General features: G+C 47.8%; 1 protein-coding gene across 1 annotated transcript in view; it reads left to right on the top strand.

The window, feature by feature from the left end:
- Iqsec2 (IQ motif and Sec7 domain ArfGEF 2) overlaps positions 1 to 17,753 on the top strand; it is a 45,448-nt gene that overhangs the window by 21,899 nt on the left and 5,796 nt on the right. The window contains exons 3-10 of the mRNA XM_010629745.2: positions 4,145 to 4,406; positions 5,298 to 5,699; positions 7,947 to 8,842; positions 10,260 to 10,421; positions 10,883 to 11,005; positions 12,267 to 12,433; positions 15,756 to 15,895; positions 16,677 to 16,802. Coding sequence (XP_010628047.1) covers positions 4,145 to 4,406; positions 5,298 to 5,699; positions 7,947 to 8,842; positions 10,260 to 10,421; positions 10,883 to 11,005; positions 12,267 to 12,433; positions 15,756 to 15,895; positions 16,677 to 16,802 — 2,278 coding nt within the window. The remainder of the gene's footprint in view (positions 1 to 4,144; positions 4,407 to 5,297; positions 5,700 to 7,946; positions 8,843 to 10,259; positions 10,422 to 10,882; positions 11,006 to 12,266; positions 12,434 to 15,755; positions 15,896 to 16,676; positions 16,803 to 17,753) is intronic.

The raw sequence follows: 17,753 nt of genomic DNA, 5'->3' as shown, positions 1-17,753 counted from the left end.
TGTGTGTGTGTGTGTGTGTGTGTGTGTGTGTGTGTGTGTGTGTGTGTGAGTATGAGAGAGAGAGAGTGAGAGAAGAGAGAATTTTCCATGTGATCACCTTTCCTAAGTGTTTGAGGGGCTCTGATGAGGAATTCCACATCCCCAACTCCCATTTCTTTAGCAGTGTGGGATGTCAGAAGCAACCCCTCAAACACTTTTTTTTGCCCGGGCCCTCCCATGGGAGACTATGTTGACATTCCAATATCCCTGCCAGTTTCCTTTGCAACCAAAGTGGGGTGAGCGCTCAGGGAAAAAACTGCCCTCAAGTGGAGAGTCTGGAGCAGCACAGAGTCAGGAGTGGAGAGAGGCAATGAGATGTCTTGAGAAGACAGCCCGAGCCAGGCAATAACACATACCTGTAGGCTCAGGAGGACGCAGTGTGTGGTGTCAGAAATCCAGCCTAAGCAACTTATTGGGGCCCTGTCTCAAAATAAAATTAAAAAATGAGTGAGGACAAAGCTCAGTAGTAAAACACTTGCCTAGCATACACAAGGCCCTGAGTTTAATCCTCAGTAGTGGGGCGGGGGTCCTGGATTCTGCATCCTGGTTTTCTCACTTCAGAGCTGTGTGACCCTAAGTGAGTTTACATCACCTCTCTGAGCCTCAGTGTGCTTGTCTATAAAATGAGGCTAATGGTACCTGCCTTAGTAAGTTGCAAGGATTCAGTGAGCTAATTGGTGCCCTTGGCCTAGCAATAGAAGTGACCACAAAGCACTACAGTGGCACCAAGGAAGGGCCTGTAAGCCAGCCTACGTGGAGGAGATAGGCGTGGAAGGACACACCTGAGCTAAATGTTGAAGGGTGAGCAAGAGGTAGCCAGGTTGGGGTTATGGGGCAAGAGTCAGGTCATGAGTGCCACCCATGGCCATAGTGAGGAAGCAGGAAGTTATCCTGTGGGTGGTGACTCCTATAAAACCTAAGTGAGGTTACATCCCTCCTCGGCTGACCTCAATTCAAATGAAAGCCAGTCTTTATTATGGGCACAGTGTCCTTCACAATTTGGTCTTCATTATCTCTCTATCTATCTTCTCTCTTCCATTGTTCACTCTGTTCAGGTTTCACCAGCTTCTTCACGGTTCCTCACACATGCCAAGCACAGTTCTACCTTAGGGGCCTTCGCACTGGCTATGCCCTTTGTACTCTTGCTTTAGATAGCTCACTCCTTCATTTCTATCAGGGTTCTGCTTATATGCCATTTCCTGAGGGGTGGGGAGCACCTTCCCTGACTACTTCCATCTAAAACAGCACTTTTTTCTCAGTATAGAAAAAAATAGCACTTTTAGCACTCTTGTTTTATTTTCCTTCCTAGTACTTATCCCTATCTGAGATTATAAGTTTGCTTGCTTCCTTGCTTTGTTTGTTTGTTTATAGTCTGTTTCTCCCCCTACAGTATTGCCTCCCTGAGGGAACACTCTTGTGTGTCTTGCTCATTTTGATGTTTCTAGCACCTAGCACCTGCATAGAAGGTGCTCAGTTGGTGTTCGTTGTGTGAATTATGGGGAGCTGTGTAAGAGTTTTCATGGGAGAGTGAAATAGTCAGATTCACATTTTGAAAGCTCTCTCTGACTACAGGATGGACAACACACTAGAGTCTCTGGTAGAGCTTCAGGTGAGGGCTTTATTTCAGCACTCACCTAAGAACATCCCCTGACTCCTTCAGGCCCAAAGCTTATATTGAGCACCTACTCTGGTCCAGGCTCTGTGCTCTGTGTTAGCTAGGAGATTACCAGATTCCCTTCCTGTGCTGGGATTCTGGGAGTCTTGTACACAAATAGCTGTCACGCTTTGCCAAAGCTAATCTGTGCCATAAAAAGAAGGACAGCCATGTGCTGTGTGTGGGAGCGCTGAACAGGATCAGCAATAGTTTCAGGCTGGCAGCAGGATTCAGGAGGGCTTCTTAGTGGTGATATATGCCCTAAATCTTGACGGAACCAGGATATGGGAGATTTCTCAGATTGCACATGGCAGAGGAGACGGGGATTGCGTTGCAGGTGGAAGGTAGTATATGAGCAGTTTTGGAGGTGGAAAGCTGAGGAGCGCTGGGGAGAAACAGGATCTGGGCCAGGGTGGGTGGAGTAGAGGGCTGGCAGCCAACCCTGCAGTATGGCTTAATGTTTGAGACTGTGGGCTTTGGAGTCAGACAGCCTGAATTGGAATCCTGGCTGTGTGACCATCTATATGCTACTTAAGCTTTTAGGGCCTCAGTGTCTTTATGTGTAAAAGGAAGATAAGTAACAGTACCTACCTAATGTGGTTGTTTGGAAGACTAAACAAGTTACTGATAACCAAGTTATTGGCAAGCATGAGGTGGTAAAAATAGTGCCTAAATGTGTTAGGTGCATTGTCTGTTTTATCTTGGAGAGGCCTCAAGTGCCAGAATGAGGACCTTGGGTGATAGAAGCTCTGGATGGTTCATGATTAGAGGAGACGGTTGATCATAGCTAGGCTTGAGCTGTGTGGGAGGGGAGAGGTTTGAGAGGGGTGTGTGTAGGGGATCATGATGTCCTAAGAGAGAGGAGAGGGGGGATTTGATCTGACCTGTAGAGAGTGACATCAGGAGTCCCTGAGGCCCAGAATGGGAGTGTGGGGTGGACGGTGAGCCTCTAGTCTGTTTCTGCTCTGTCCAGGCCAGCATTTGGGCAGTGTTTTGCAGTTGCGGATTAACACTGAGGAGCGTAGAGGATGAGCAGTGGGAGGGCAGAAGTTCCCAGGGCAGAATCTGGTTCCACCACATCTCAGAGCCCAGCCTCATGGCTGCAGCCTTCTCACCATACCCAGTCCCCAGCACAGAGTGCCCTGCTGTGAGGCTGTCTGCCTGCAGCAGTTCAAGCTCCTACCCTGGTAGGGAAACCCATTTCAACTACCCTACCTGGCCTCTGCCAAGTAGGGACTGGGCCCTTAACCCTTTCACCAGCCAAGACCTCCCTAAACTTGCCCCCCTCCGAAACAGACCATTCTCTGGGTCCAGCATCCCCACCCATGCCTCACCTGCCTGCTCTTTGCCTCCTGGCTTCTCCCTACCTCTGTGGCTCCTCACCACGCCTGCCTGCTCAGCTTAGGGCGCTGGGGCTCCGTCGACACCTGGGTTCCCTGGCAGCCTGGTTGCCATGGCACCATAGGAGCAGGTCTGGCAGAAAAACAGCTCTGAGTAACCTGGCAGTCCAGCCTGGGTCCCAGCTCCTGCCACTCTTCGGTCAAGACTCCTGCCTCGTTCCCCACCTGAGCTGAGGAGGCCATGAGGAGAAAAAGGAAGCTGCCCCGCAGGGCAGCCTTTTACCTGTGAGGATGCTAAATGGGAGGCACCTCCCACGACTGGAAGCCCAAGCCCTAGCCCTGCCTTTGGAGCAGCAGCTGGGGAACCCTGGGGACTGGCAGGGTTGCGACTCCAGGCTCCCAAGGGCAGGGGCGACAGACAGAGGCAGGGTTAGATTAGGCAGGGAGGCAAGATCCTAGGTGGGCAGGGTGTAGAGGTGGGTTTCAGGCTGTAGGCGACAGGACTAGGGGAGAGGTGGTATTTCCGTGCCATCTGGTCCAAGGCAGTGCTGGGGATGGCACTCGGAGGAAAATCACAGCATCACAGGCACTGTTGGGGACAGGTCCATGAAGGGATGGATCTGGAAGGGGAAGAAGTCTGGGGAGGAGGGAGCTAGCCCATCAGGGGAAGGAGAATTTGAGACTCCAGCTGTTAGCGAGCAGGAACTGTTAGGAAAAAAAAAAAGCTAGAGAGGACAGGACTGGGAGGAAACTGGTCTGAAGGAACCAGGCTGTTACGGGTGAGTAGAACTGGAGACAACACTGAGAAGGAAGAGCTTGTGGGAAAGGCAACCAAGAGGATGGGGCTGTAGAGATATTCCTCTACCCCGAGGGGGCTGAGGGGAAGTGGGGATGGGCCTGTGAAAGCAGCGAGGCATGACGGGAAGGGACTGTGGCAAAAGTGAGGCGCAGCTTGAGACTAGGACTCCTTTCTGGCTTTTAAGTGTTGGCTTCTCTATGTGGAAGCAGGGGAGGGTAAAGCCTGGTAAATCTGGCCTACTCAGTTTCAGTCCAGCTCAGCAGGCCTCTCTCCTTTTCTCGTATCCTGGCTCATCTAATCTCATCCCCACAGTGTGGAGGGTGATGCCCCAGGCAGTGACCTCAGCACAGCGGTTGATAGCCCTGGGAGCCAACCCCCCTACCGGCTGAGCCAGCTGCCCCCCACCAGCAGCCACATGGGGGGCCCTCCTGCTGGGGTGGGCCTTCCCTGGGCTCAGCGGGCACGCCTCCAGCCAGCCAGTGTCGCCCTGAGGAAGCAGGAGGAAGAGGAGATAAAGCGCTCCAAGGCCCTATCCGACAGCTATGAACTCTCCACCGACCTGCAGGATAAGAAGGTACTGAAGGGGTGGTTGTCTGGTTGGGTATGGGAGTGGGACGCAAGACAGAACCGAGGGAGGGGTTGGGATGTGGCATGAGAGGGTGACATTCAGGGAGGGATAGTGAAATTAGAGTTGAAGAATACATTCTAGGACCCTTCATGCTTCAGATGACTCGTTTGTTCACCACCCATCCACGGAGTGTGGTACTCACTCAGCAAACATTATTGAGCTCCATGCCTGGGTCCTGGAGACATAAAAATGAATGAGACCTGCACCCACTCTTCAAAAGCAGCCTAATGGGGGAAGAACACACATAATTTGACAGTCTCACATATTATAAATATATTGTTTAGCTAAACAACAACAAAGGGGAGGACACTACATTTAGTAATAAAGAAGCCTGTAAGGACATATACTGTAGCAAAATGTTAACTATGGTGTTGAGTAGGATCAGTGGAGGCAAACGTGCTATAGTGGGTTGTTTGTATCATTGAAAGCTTTAAAAGGTTCACCATCGCTCGCCTAGGTGTTTGGGTTTTAGACAATCCAACCAACCTCCCTTCATTCCCTTCCCTCCGTCCCTCCCTCTCTCCCTCCCTTCCTCCCTTCTTATCCTCTCATTCTCTTCTTTCCTGCCACTTCTTACTCTCCATTTACTTCTTCCTTTTCTTTTTTGGCTTCTCTGGAGGTTTTTTGCTGTTTTTAAATAATCAACAATATTGCTTGTAAAAAAAAAAACATGGCCCAATCCCATGGGACCAAGTGAGAAGATGGCACTGAGCACACGGCCTGGCACATTCGGGTGACTGTCAGCAGTTAGCTATGACTTGGGGTGTGCTTGAGGGCCCAGGGCCATGACACTGTGGTGACTTTCTGACCTTTTTCTCTTCGGCTCTCCCCTGCCAGGTGGAAATGCTGGAGAGAAAATATGGGGGCTCCTTCCTGAGCCGCAGGGCTGCCAGGACCATCCAGACAGCCTTCCGCCAGTACCGCATGAACAAGAATTTTGAACGGCTACGCAGTTCAGCTTCAGAGAGCCGCATGTCCCGCCGAATCATCCTTTCTAACATGCGGATGCAGTTCTCTTTTGAGGAGTACGAGAAGGCACAGAACCCCGCGTACTTCGAGGGCAAGCCTGCCTCGCTGGACGAGGGTGCCATGGCTGGTGCCCGGAGCCACCGGCTTGAACGGGGGCTCCCCTATGGAGGCTCCTGTGGTGGGGGCATCGATGGTGGTGGAAGCTCTGTCACCACATCTGGAGAGTTTTCTAATGACATCACAGAGCTAGAGGACTCCTTCTCCAAACAGGTCAGGAGCCCCCAAAAGGGTCTTTCTTCCCCATCCCCAGGTTCTGGCTGCTCCTGCTGCTTTTTACCTGTATCCCAAACTGAAAGTTGTGCTATTGAGCATTTAAAAACAATGGATTGCTAGGGTCTGAGTTGGGACTATGAGAGTGATGAGATCCTGTCTCAAAAAAAAAAATATGTGGGTGTATAGAAAAAATAAGAAAATACAACTTCTCACTGGTGTAACAGGTAATGAGTTCCTACTGGGAGCTTCATATTGTCTGTGCCTCAGATCTGGGAGGTAGAGATTATTATCCCCATTTTATAGAGGAGAACACTGAGGCTGAGACACTGGCCCTGATCCTCATTCTTTAGGACCTGCCAGTCTGGTAGGAAATAGCAGACATATGATGCATTACTATCTCCTGAAATAGACTGTGTTCGGAGGCATGATAAAATTCTGCAAGGATCAGAGAAAGCTTCTTGGAGAAAATAGCATTAGAACTGGATCTTACCAGACTGAGAAGATTGAGCAAGTTAGAGTTGGGAGGGTGCTGCTTGCATAGGCATTGACATCAACTAAAACACGCAAGAATGGGAATGTCACTGGCTGCAAAAGGGTGGGAGATCAGTCTAGACTCAGAGAGTGTCATCATACTTCTTGCCCAGGTGTACAAATCCTGGTTCTGCCATTTCCCAGCTGTGTGATGTTGGGCAGTTTACCCTCACAAACACATCATCAGTAAGATAGACATTTTGTGGTTCTGAGGATGGAACCCAGGGCCTCACACATGCTCAACAAGCACTTTGTCATTGAGTTACACACCCTGCGAGAGAAAATCTTCTTTTTAGAGGTGTTTTGAAGATTCAGTTCAATCAGGTGACAGATGAAAGTGCCTAAGGTAGGTTGTAGCTCCTAAGTACATGTCAGTTTTCTTCCTGAAACCAAGAAGGTACTTGGTAGAATTGTTGAATGAATGTAGAACTGATTGAAGCTTTATAAGAGAAGAAATCCTTTTGTTCTAAACTCTGAGCCGTGGCCCTGCCATTAGCCTGGGCATGCTTCCTTGGAACTAGTAAAGAGGTGGAGGGGAGGAAAAAAGTATTGAACAGATCTATATCATTCATCCATTCCTTCATACAGCAAAGATTTAGTTAAACATTTCTTCTGTGTCAGGCAGTGTGTCGAGCCAAGTTCCAAAAGAGAGAAATCAGGCCTGCACCCATCCTTCTAGGAAATAACTGGGACTAGAAGATCACAGTCTAGTGGAGAGATAGAGGAACCACACCTGGCCTCCAGCCCTCGGTGCTGTGCAAGTCTGATGAGGAAGTGTATTACTTATCTATTGCTGCACAGCAAAGTATCCCCAAATGTAGTAACTTAAAACTGACCTTAGAGGCTGAGTTTAAACAACAGACATTGTTTTGGTCCTTTTCTGAGGGCCAGGAAACGGAGAGCAGCAGCTGGAGAGTTTTGGGCTTAGAGTCTCTCATGAGGCTGTAGTCAAGCTGTAGGGCAGGACCCCCAAACTAGAAGGCTGTGCTGAGACTGACAAGTCTGCTCCCAAGCTTACTCATTTGGCTGTTGGCAGGAGGTTTCAGTTCCTTATTGTGTGGGCCTGAGGGAGAAAATATAAGCCTGGATGAACACTCAGGACTGAAACCGCAGTCTTTTACAAATTAATCCCAGAAGTAACATACCTTCGCTTCTACCGTATACCATGGGTCACAATGACCAACTCTGGTACAGTGTGGTACCTGATGGTATGAATATCCGCAATATCGGGAGGCAGGAATCATTGGGGCCAGTTTGAAAGCTGGATACTACCACAGGAAGGCAGAGTTCCTAGATGTGGTCCAGATTCTCAAGGCTAATTATGAATTTCCTAAGCAAGAATCACCCAAAGTTCTGGGGATCCAGAGGAAGCTGGGATTCTGGCTTTTTAGGGAGTAGGGGTGAGGCAGAGCGGGATGGCTGAGGCAGGAGGCATTATTTGCCTTGGGAAGGAGATACATATTAGAGTGTCTGAGATGGGAAGGTACTTGGTGGTCATTGGTCCCAGTTCCTGAGTGCTCGTAATGGCTCCCTGGGAGTTATTTCATAGACTGTAAAGAACTATGGGGAAGAGGAATCTCCTTACTGAGCTGACCTACCAAGATTACTGTCCCCTTTTCTTTCCCTCTTTCACTTCTCCCTACCCTTCCATATTGTTCCCTCCATCTTTCCTTCTTTCTCTCCCTTTCCCCGATCTCCTTCCCTTCTGTGCAGGTGAAGTCTCTGGCTGAATCCATCGATGAAGCCCTGAACTGCCACCCATCTGGGCCGATGTCTGAGGAGCCAGGGTCAGCCCAGCTGGAGAAGCGCGAGTCAAAGGAACAGCAAGAAGACAGCTCAGCTACATCCTTCAGTGACCTTCCGCTCTACCTGGATGACCCAGTTACTCCACCGTCTCCTGAGCGACTGCCCAGCACAGAACCCCCACCCCAAGGCCGTCCTGAGTTTTGGGCACCAGCCCCACTCCCCCCGGTTCCTCCACCAGTGCCACCAGGGACCCGGGAAGATGGTACCCGTGAGGAAGGCACCCGCCGGGGTCCTGGTTGCTTGGAATGCAGGGATTTCCGGTTGCGGGCTGCCCACCTTCCCCTGCTTACCATTGAGCCTCCTAGTGACAGCTCCGTGGACCTGAGTGATCGCTCAGATCGTGGCTCTGTCCATCGCCAGCTGGTGTATGAGGCTGATGGCTGCAGCCCCCATGGGACCCTGAAGCACAAGGGACCACCAGGCAGGGCTCCAATCCCACATCGCCACTACCCAGTCCCTGAGGGCCCAGCCCCAGCGCCACCTGGACCCCTGCCACCAGCCCCCAACAGTGGCACTGGGCCCAGTGGTGTGGCTGGAAGTCGGAGGTTGGGGAAGTGTGAGGCAGCCGGAGAGAACTCTGATGGTGGAGATAACGAGAGCCTGGAGAGCTCCAGCAATTCCAATGAGACCATCAACTGCAGCTCTGGCTCCTCTTCTCGGGACAGCCTGAGGGAGCCTCCAGCCACTAGCCTGTGCAAGCAGACTTACCAGAGGGAGACAAGGCACAGCTGGGACTCACCAGCCTTCAACAACGATGTGGTACAGAGACGGCATTACCGAATTGGCCTCAACCTCTTCAATAAGTATGTGTTTCACGTTCTAGTTTCCTCTACCCTTTCTATCCTGCTGTCGACATTCTGGTCCTCAGAATTAAGATCCAGGCAGTGACCTTGGTTCTCTGCCATCCTCTCATTTGATGGAATGGTATTTCTCCCCAATCATTTAGAGAAGGAGATTGGCGACAGTGTGGCAGAGAGACCCCCAAACATACCTAGGTTTGGGTCCTAGTGCTGCCACTGACTGGCTGTGGGATCTTGGGTGAGATGTTCCCACGAAAGGTGTCTGAGCCTTGACTCCTCCCTCCTTTACAGAAGAGATCTGGGGCACAAAGGGCCCTAGTCTGGGAAACAGGAGACCAGAACCCCTAGTTTGCTTTTGACCACTTGCTATGAAGCCCTAGGCAATGTGTGTTTCTTCCTTGGGCCTCAGCTTTTCCATGTATTGACAAGCAGGGTGTGTTTGTTTAAAGTGTTGGGAGGCTGAGCCATGTACTGGACTACTCAAATACTCAGTGATAACTCTGCTCTTTTTAGCGCCTGGTCTTGGGCCAGGTGCTTAGGAATAGGGTAGGAGTGTGGCATTTGATTACAAAATAATTAGAAAACATTAGACATAATTAGAAAATATTAGATCTAATAGAAGGAATTAGATGTAAATGCCTTACATCTTCATAGTCTATTAAACACTGCCACCTATATTTAATTTTTATAATAACTCAGCATAGTAGATAATGTCTGTTTTATGGATACGGATCTGAGGCTTGGAAGTAAAGAGGATTTTCCAAAATCATACATTTGGGAAGTGATAGATCTGAGACTCCTAGAACACCAAAATCCCTTCCAAATTTTAGCTTTATGAAGTGCTAATCTTCTGGGGCTCTGAATACGCGATAGCTCCAACCTAGATTTTGGCTTAGCTCCGTGGAAACCTAGAGAGCACCTTGTCTATAAAAGTACTCACAGAAGCTGGGTGATACCTGCCTGGGTGTGGATGTGGGACATGGAACAAAATAACCTCTTCTCTACCCTGAGGGTCTGTGACTCAGAAGCAGTTTTAGCCTGGCACTCAGGCCTTCTCTTGGGATTCCTCTGGCCCCGCTAGGAATATCACTGCTCCTGGTTTGATACTAATTTTCTTCCAACTATGGTGTAGCCCTAGTGAAGAAGGAAGTTGGAGTGAGAACACCTTTTGTTTTGGTTTTTTGTTGTTTTTCTTTTCATCCAAGAACATTTTTGGAAGCTCTGTCAAATAGGCAAGTAGTTTCGTGTCCCTGGGCCTTGGTACTTAACTGAATCATGAAGGGATTGGACCACATTGGAGATTTGACATCCTTGGTTCTTTAGGCCATGGTTAGGTGGGCCCAAAATTAGTTATAGAAACAGGAGAGAGGGCACAGTTCTAGGGGGACAGTCACCTCATCTACCTCCTCTCTTTCTGCAGGAAGCCAGAGAAGGGTATCCAGTATTTGATCGAACGAGGCTTCTTGTCAGACACACCAGTGGGAGTGGCTCACTTCATCCTGGAACGGAAAGGCCTGAGCCGGCAGATGATAGGAGAATTCCTAGGGAACCGGCAGAAGCAGTTCAACAGAGATGTGTTGGAGTGAGGACCCCAGCATGGGGCAGGCGGGCCAGGGATTCCTGGAAAAAGGAAGGCAGGAGGGAAAAAAGGGCAGCCTGTCCTTTTTGCTCAGATAAACCGTTCAAAATAGAATGAACAGACCTTCCTGCTCCCATACCCTTCTGCCCCAAAGGGGTCTGATCTCTCTTGACCCTATTCCTAAAGTATTCTGGGTGACCCTGGGCAGGATATACTCATACTGTGACCTGCTTTGGGTCTCAGTTTTCCCATTTCTGGAATTAGTTAACTGATGGAAAGGTGCCTTAATAACCACATATATCCCCTAGACTCTCTGGGGTGGATTCATTTCCTCATATGTCGTTATTCGGACCACAGGCCCCAATTTTGGAAGGGTATCAGTGGGAGTATTGAGCAGGGGAGGGTAGGTCAGAGGTTTTCTTTGGAGGAATTGAGAATGCCACACCTCCTTCTTTGTTCCTCAGTTGTGTAGTGGATGAGATGGACTTCTCCTCCATGGATCTGGATGATGCACTCCGGAAGTTCCAATCCCATATCCGGGTTCAGGGTGAGGCCCAGAAAGTGGAGCGACTCATTGAAGCTTTCAGGTGTGCCTGCTTCCCACTCCTGTCCCTCTCTACTTTGGGGGCCCTTGGAGTATATGTCTATAAGTCACTTCCTTGAGCCCCATACTCTTCTCACCATAAGGTAGAAATGATAAATCCTGTCATGCAAGACAGTTGTGAGGGTCAGAGATAGTGCATATGACATGTCTAGCTCAGCATCTGGAACATGGGCATTTAATAAATGACAACATCAGCGATAAAAGCAAGCATTATAGGGCTGGAGGTGTAGCTCAGTGGTAAGGCAGTTGCCTAGCATGCATAAGGCCCAGGGTTGTGCCATCCTTAGTGCTGCAAAAAGAGAGCGAAGGGAGGGGAGGGAGAGCAGAGGGGAGGAAAAAGGAGAGGAGAGGAGAGGAGGAGGGAAAGAGAGGAGAGGAGAAAGAGAAGCGAAGGGAAGGAAAGGAAAGGGGAGAAAAGATCAGGGCAGGGCAGAACTAACATTCATGGAATCAGGTGCCAAGCTGGGCACTTTACATGGTTATTACCTCCCCCAGTGAGGTAGGTGCTTCTATCATTATTCCCATTTTATACCCATTTTGTAGATGAGAAATCTGAAGTTAAGAGACTTCAAGTGACTTGCCTAGGATTGTACAGTAAGGCATGGAACCGGAATTTGAACTCAGCTGTGTGGACTTCATGGTCTATCCATGCCCATAACCATCATACTCCCCTGCATACTTTAGGATCAGACAGACCCGTGTCAAAATCCTGCTGTACTCCTTTGAGGTATTTAGAGGAGGAAACAGAAGTTGCTGAGAACATGTTTCCTGTGATGGGAGAAGGATTTTCTTTATAGTCAGAAAGAGTGAGTTTTCATCCTCACTTCACCATTTACAAGCTCTGTTCCCTTGAGCAAGTTACCTTACCACTTGGAAACTCAGTCACTTCATCTGTAAAATGGAACTGCTACCTTGAGGGCCAAGGACATAACTCAGTGATAGAGCATGTGCTTATCATCCTTGAGGACCTAAGTTCGATTCCCAGCACCAAAAAAGAAAAATAGCTATTTTGTAGGATTGTGATAGGGTTATGTGAGACAATTTATTTAAGTCCCTGGGAAATCTCCATAAAAGGTAAGACTAATTTTTGCCTGCTTGTCTTGGAGAAACTCAAGAGGACGGACCCAGAGGACTAAGGGGAGTATTTCTTGGAAGAAAGGAATGGTGGTGCCAGGCTGGGTGGATGGTAGGTAGGTAGAGATTGCTGGTGCCTGAGTCTGGCTTTGGCCCCTCCTGTCCTGCAGCCAGCGGTATTGTGTCTGCAATCCAGCCTTGGTGCGCCAGTTCCGGAACCCAGATACCATCTTCATCCTTGCTTTTGCCATCATCCTCCTCAATACTGACATGTACAGTCCCAGCGTCAAGGCTGAACGCAAGATGAAACTAGATGACTTCATCAAGAACCTGCGAGGTGAAGTGACCAGAGTTTCCCATTGGGTTTTCCTGCCCTTCGTGTAGGAAGGGAAAGTGGGCAGGGTGGAGGGGTGGGGATGGGTGAGGGAGATACCTACTGTTTTGGGGAATTAACTATGGTGTTGTCACCTCCTGCCAAGTCTACAGCTTCCCAGGGCATTCATCCATTAATGGACTCAAACAGTCATTTGCTGGGTTGGGGGTGCAGCTTAGTGGTAGAACCCTTGCATTCATTGCATGTGCAAGGCCCTGGCTTAATCCCCAAAACTATATGTTGTATGTATGTGCGCGCACGCGCACACACACACACACACAGGCGCGCGCGCACGCGCGCGCAGTAGCAGTTTACCCATGTACTCATCCACGTACTGAATAGTTACTGAAGTTCTCCTCTGTACCAAGATTATAAGTCTTGGGGTTATAGCAGTGAACATGATAGATGAAGATCTTGGTTCTTCACTCACTTGTCTTATTCATTGCTTCCTCTCTCCTCATCATCCTTATTTATGTTCATAAAGACTCAATTAGTTTAGGTACCTTTCCACCATGCATGTATTTATTTATTCATTCAGCCAACAAACTAGCTATCTAGTAGACACTTTCTGAGTACTTACTGTGTGCCAAGTCCTATATGAGTGCCAAGGGCAATAGAGGCGTCTACCATAGTCCCTGCTCTGAGAGAGCTCCCCACATGTGGGAGAGATTGACTGTAGTGCCTCGATTACCAACATAATACAGAGTGAACCATGATGTCAGACCAAAGTGTAGTCAAAGCTCAAAAGAGGGAGACACCAACGCCAACTGGCTTCCTGCAGGATTTCATGTTAAGGTGAGCCCCGAAAGCATGGATAAGGTAACAGGAATAGGGGAGGTGACAGGAATTAGGGGAGGGCTTATCTAGTAGGAAGAACCACAAAGGTACCCGGGAAGAAAATGTAAAGTTGCTTAGAGAACAGTAAAGATGGGGTAGATGATTGGGAAGGTCAGATGGAACCACTGTCTGAGGACCTTGAATGCCAGATGAAAGATGTCATTTTTTTCTTGGTTTTATTGTATGGATGTTAAACCCCCGTCTGTCGCCAAAGAGCAGCTTACTGAAAATGGCACAGATGTTAAGGTTATTTCCATGGAAATTAAAGAGGGAATAAAGGAGAAAGAAAAAACAAGACAAGTTTCAGTTCTACACCATGATAGCTTTAAGTTCTCTGGCAGCTAAGGTAGCAAAGCGGTGAGGAATGTTCCTCTAGCACCTGTCCAAGGAGAAAGTGTGGCATTTCTGAAGGAGACATCTTTTTCCCTAGCAGAAGGTTTAGATGAGTGAGTGGGTTTCACTCAGCAGACAATCAGGAGTAGAGAAGGGGGGTAGACTGGGAATGAGGGAGTTAGATCAGAGGCCATCTGGAGCTGTCTCCTAGAATACTGCCATTATTCATTTATCCACCCTCAGCATTATCTCTCTGTATGTGTATACAGTTGGCCCTCCTTTTCTGTGGGTTCCACATCTGTGAATTCCACCAGCCACAGATCAAAACTATTTAAAAAATTCATCCATACTAAACATGTACAAACTTTTCCTTTTCTTTATTTCCTAAAAGATACAGTATATCAACTACTTACAAAACATTTACATTGTATCAAGTGCTACAAGTCATCCAGAGATGATTTAAAGTATATGGAGGGTATGTGTAAATTTTATACAAATACACCATTTTATACAAGGGACTTAACGTCTTCAGATTTTGGTATTGATGGGGTGTCCTAATTTCCCATGGATATGGAGGGACCAATTTTGTGTGTGTGTGTGTGTGTGTGTGTTTTCTCCCCTCTGATTATTGAAGCAAATAACAAGCAAACAAATGAGCAAAATAGTACATACTCATTTCAGAATTTTGGGGGGCTAAGGATATGGTCAAAGATAGAGTACATGCTTAGCATGCATGAGAACCTGGGGTTGACCCCGGCACTACCAAAAAAATTTTTTTTTGGAAAAGTATTAGCTGAGCCGGGCATGGTGGCGCACGCCTGTAATCCCAGCACTCAGAAGGCTGAGGTAGGAGATCGCTGTGAGTTCGAGACTAGCCTGGGCTACATAGTGAGTTCCAGGTCAGTCTCAACTACGTAGTGAGACCCTGTCTAAAAAAAAATTAGCTGAGTTTGATGACATGCCCTTGTAATCCTAGTACTCGGGAGGCTGAGGCAGGAGGATTGCCATGAGCTCAAGACCAGCCTGAACTACAAAAAAATAAAAATATATAAAGTTTATTTTAATTAAACCCAAATTCTGCCCCCTTGAGGCAACTATGTTTAGTATAGTAAGTCCTCAATTTAGGAATACTGGAGATGTGGACTTTCAGATATGAACAGACCTCACATTAAGAACATTCGTAGACACAAACAGTTTGCAGAAGTAGCTGACATTGTCACAGTTTGCTGCTGTGTGCTTACTGTACAATGGGATAGTGTACAGTATAATAGTATAGTCAAGGATTTACTGTATTTGTGTGTGTGTTTGCGTTTTTTTATGCTTTACATTGTATATTTGTGTCAACGTTGTACAAGACTCACATTGTCAGACTTAAAAATGAATCCAACTTAATGGATTACTATATTTGGCTGAACTCTCATCTTTTTTTCCATCCACATATAGCTTTTTTGTAGCTTTTTAAAGGTGAGATCATGCAATACATGTAACTTATCTTTTTTCACTAACTACAAGAATTTTCTCATGTTATTGAAATAATTTTGTAAACATCGTTTTTAATAGCTGTGTATCATTTTATTAAGCAGATGTACTATCGTTTACCTATTTCTCTATTGTTAGAGCTTAGATTGTTTCAGAGTTTTCCTGTAAATATGACTTAGTGAACATTCTTGGATATATTTCTTACACATATTTCCAAGTAACTCTCAGGCCAGATTCCTAGAAAATGAATCACTGGTCTGAAGATTTAGGCTCTTTCCAAATCACCTTCCAAACTAGTTATGTTAGTATACATGACCACTTCCCCATACTCTTATTAACTTTGGACATTATTTAAATTATTTTTGCTAATTGAAAAGGCAAAAAATAGTACCTATTTTGATTACAATATGTTCTGAGTTGTTCAGACCAAATCTGTAACATGGAGAAGAAAACACCTGACTGTTTTGTTGAAGGGCACCTTTCCTGCCCTGATCCTGGATGAGGGACCAAGGATACTCATTGACCCTTAGTCCTATTATCATGGCCCATTCATACGTGTGGAGTGTTGTAGAGATTCCCTACCATCTGCTCCCCACATTTATGGGACATATCCCTGTGTTACTCCTCCCCCATGCAGGGGTTGACAACGGTGAGGACATCCCCCGAGACCTCCTGGTAGGCATCTACCAGCGCATCCAGGGGCGTGAACTGAGAACCAATGATGACCACGTGTCCCAGGTGCAGGCTGTGGAGCGCATGATTGTTGGCAAAAAACCGGTAAGTGCCTTGGGAGGCTGCAGAGGACCAGGCTTCCGGTCTGCCTTCAACACTGAGTAGTGCTAAGTCACTGCCCATCTCTGAGTCCCAGGTTCCCCTTACCTGCAACATGGAATGGGTGATAATGACAGACCATATCAGGAGATCATGGCACAGATGATATGAGATACCCAATATGAATGGGTCTAGCACATTGCAAGACCCATAGGAGGTGCTGTTTAAATTAGCATCCTGCCCACCTCTGATTTTGCCTACCCATCCCAATTGAGGTGCCAAATTAATATTTTAGCTGAGATGCAAAGCAAGAATACACTTTGGTCAATAAACATTTATGAAAGCTTTTCCACTGAGCCCAGCATTTCACTGAGCATCAGAGACATAGATATTAGACGTGGCCTCTGTCCTTGGAGATATCAGAGACCAATGGGATTGCCAAATAGAGACACAAATAATTCTCCTGCCTTTTGTGCTAGTATAGGGGAGCAGAAAGGAGAGAGAGGCCATTTTAAACTTCAGGAAATCAGGGAAGGCTTCTTGGAAGAGATCTCTTTGGAAGTGGGGTTTGAAGGATGGGTAAAAGGCAGTCAGCTTGGCAAGAAAGGCATTACAGACAGAGGGTACTGCGGGGACAAAAGTAAGGTGGCAAAAAGCTTCAGCCTTAGTTGCTTGTACTCGTGTCAGAGCAATGCATACATATCATGAGTACACTTCCTCTTGTGGTTGAATGTTACAGTGCTGATTGGCTGGCCTTGCTGACACCTGTTTCTCCATTCCTCTCCAGGTCCTGTCTCTTCCTCACCGCCGACTGGTTTGCTGTTGCCAGCTCTATGAGGTGCCAGATCCAAACCGCCCCCAGAGGCTAGGGCTGCATCAGCGGGAGGTCTTCCTCTTCAATGATCTCCTCGTGGTATGGGCACTGTGTGAGAGGAGATGGGAGGGAGATACCCAGCCTGGCTCTGGGTCTGCAGTGAACCATGTGGACATTGGTGTGTGGAGCAGCAAGTGATACGGTCTGCCGTGCGCTGCATGGTCTCCGGCAAGGCACAATCCTTTCCTGCCCTTCCTTTTCCTCATGGGTCCATTTGGAGGCTCTTAAAGCCACTTAAAGGCAGGAAATGTGAGGGCCAGGGTATATGCAGACTTGCAATCTGTAAAGTGGTAGGCAAAGTCTGTCCACCTCAGTAACCTGAAGGGTTGGGTGGGAAGAGGTGAACCTGTGACCTGGAGTCAGTCTGAATCCTTGGAGTGGTCCTGATGCTAGGAGTGATTCTTAAAACCAAACTTATCACCAGCACAGAGATGTTCATCTTTTAGGGATGAAACTTGTAGGACTGTAGATTAGAAGGGACTTTCAGCATCTCTTGGACAGAAACCAGCATCCTAGATAGCCCATCTGAGTGAAGAGACTCCTCCAAGGCAGCCAGTTGCCCATCAGGCAGCTCTGACTCCTAGAATCAGTGCCCCTGTAAGTTGCCTCCAACAATTATCATTTGACCCATGGGTCTCACAGAAGTGTTCTACCTTTGCTCCAAGGTAGCTCTTCAGAAATTTGAGGACAGTGATCTTGGCCCTCCTTGACCTTCTCTCTTTGAGATCAGGGTTTCTCTTTCTCAGCCTTGTTGAAATTTGGAGACAGATAATTTCTTGGCGGGGGGCGCTGTCTTGTGTATTGTAGGATATTTAGCAAGACCTTGATCTCTACCTATTAGATGTCAGTAGCACTCCTTCAACCAAAACTGTGTTCTCCAGAAAAAAGTAAAAAACAGAAGAGGGGAGAAGGGGAGAGAAGGAGGGAGGAAAGAAGAGAGGGAGGAGGGAGGGAAGGAGGAAAAGGAGGAGGGAAGGGAGGAGGAAGGGA

This window comes from Fukomys damarensis, unplaced genomic scaffold (assembly GCF_012274545.1).
Source record: "Fukomys damarensis isolate Sample0158 unplaced genomic scaffold, DMR_v1.0_HiC HiC_scaffold_39, whole genome shotgun sequence".
NCBI classification, from domain to species: Eukaryota; Metazoa; Chordata; class Mammalia; order Rodentia; family Bathyergidae; genus Fukomys; species Fukomys damarensis.
This window is presented reverse-complemented; position numbering and strand designations above follow the sequence as displayed.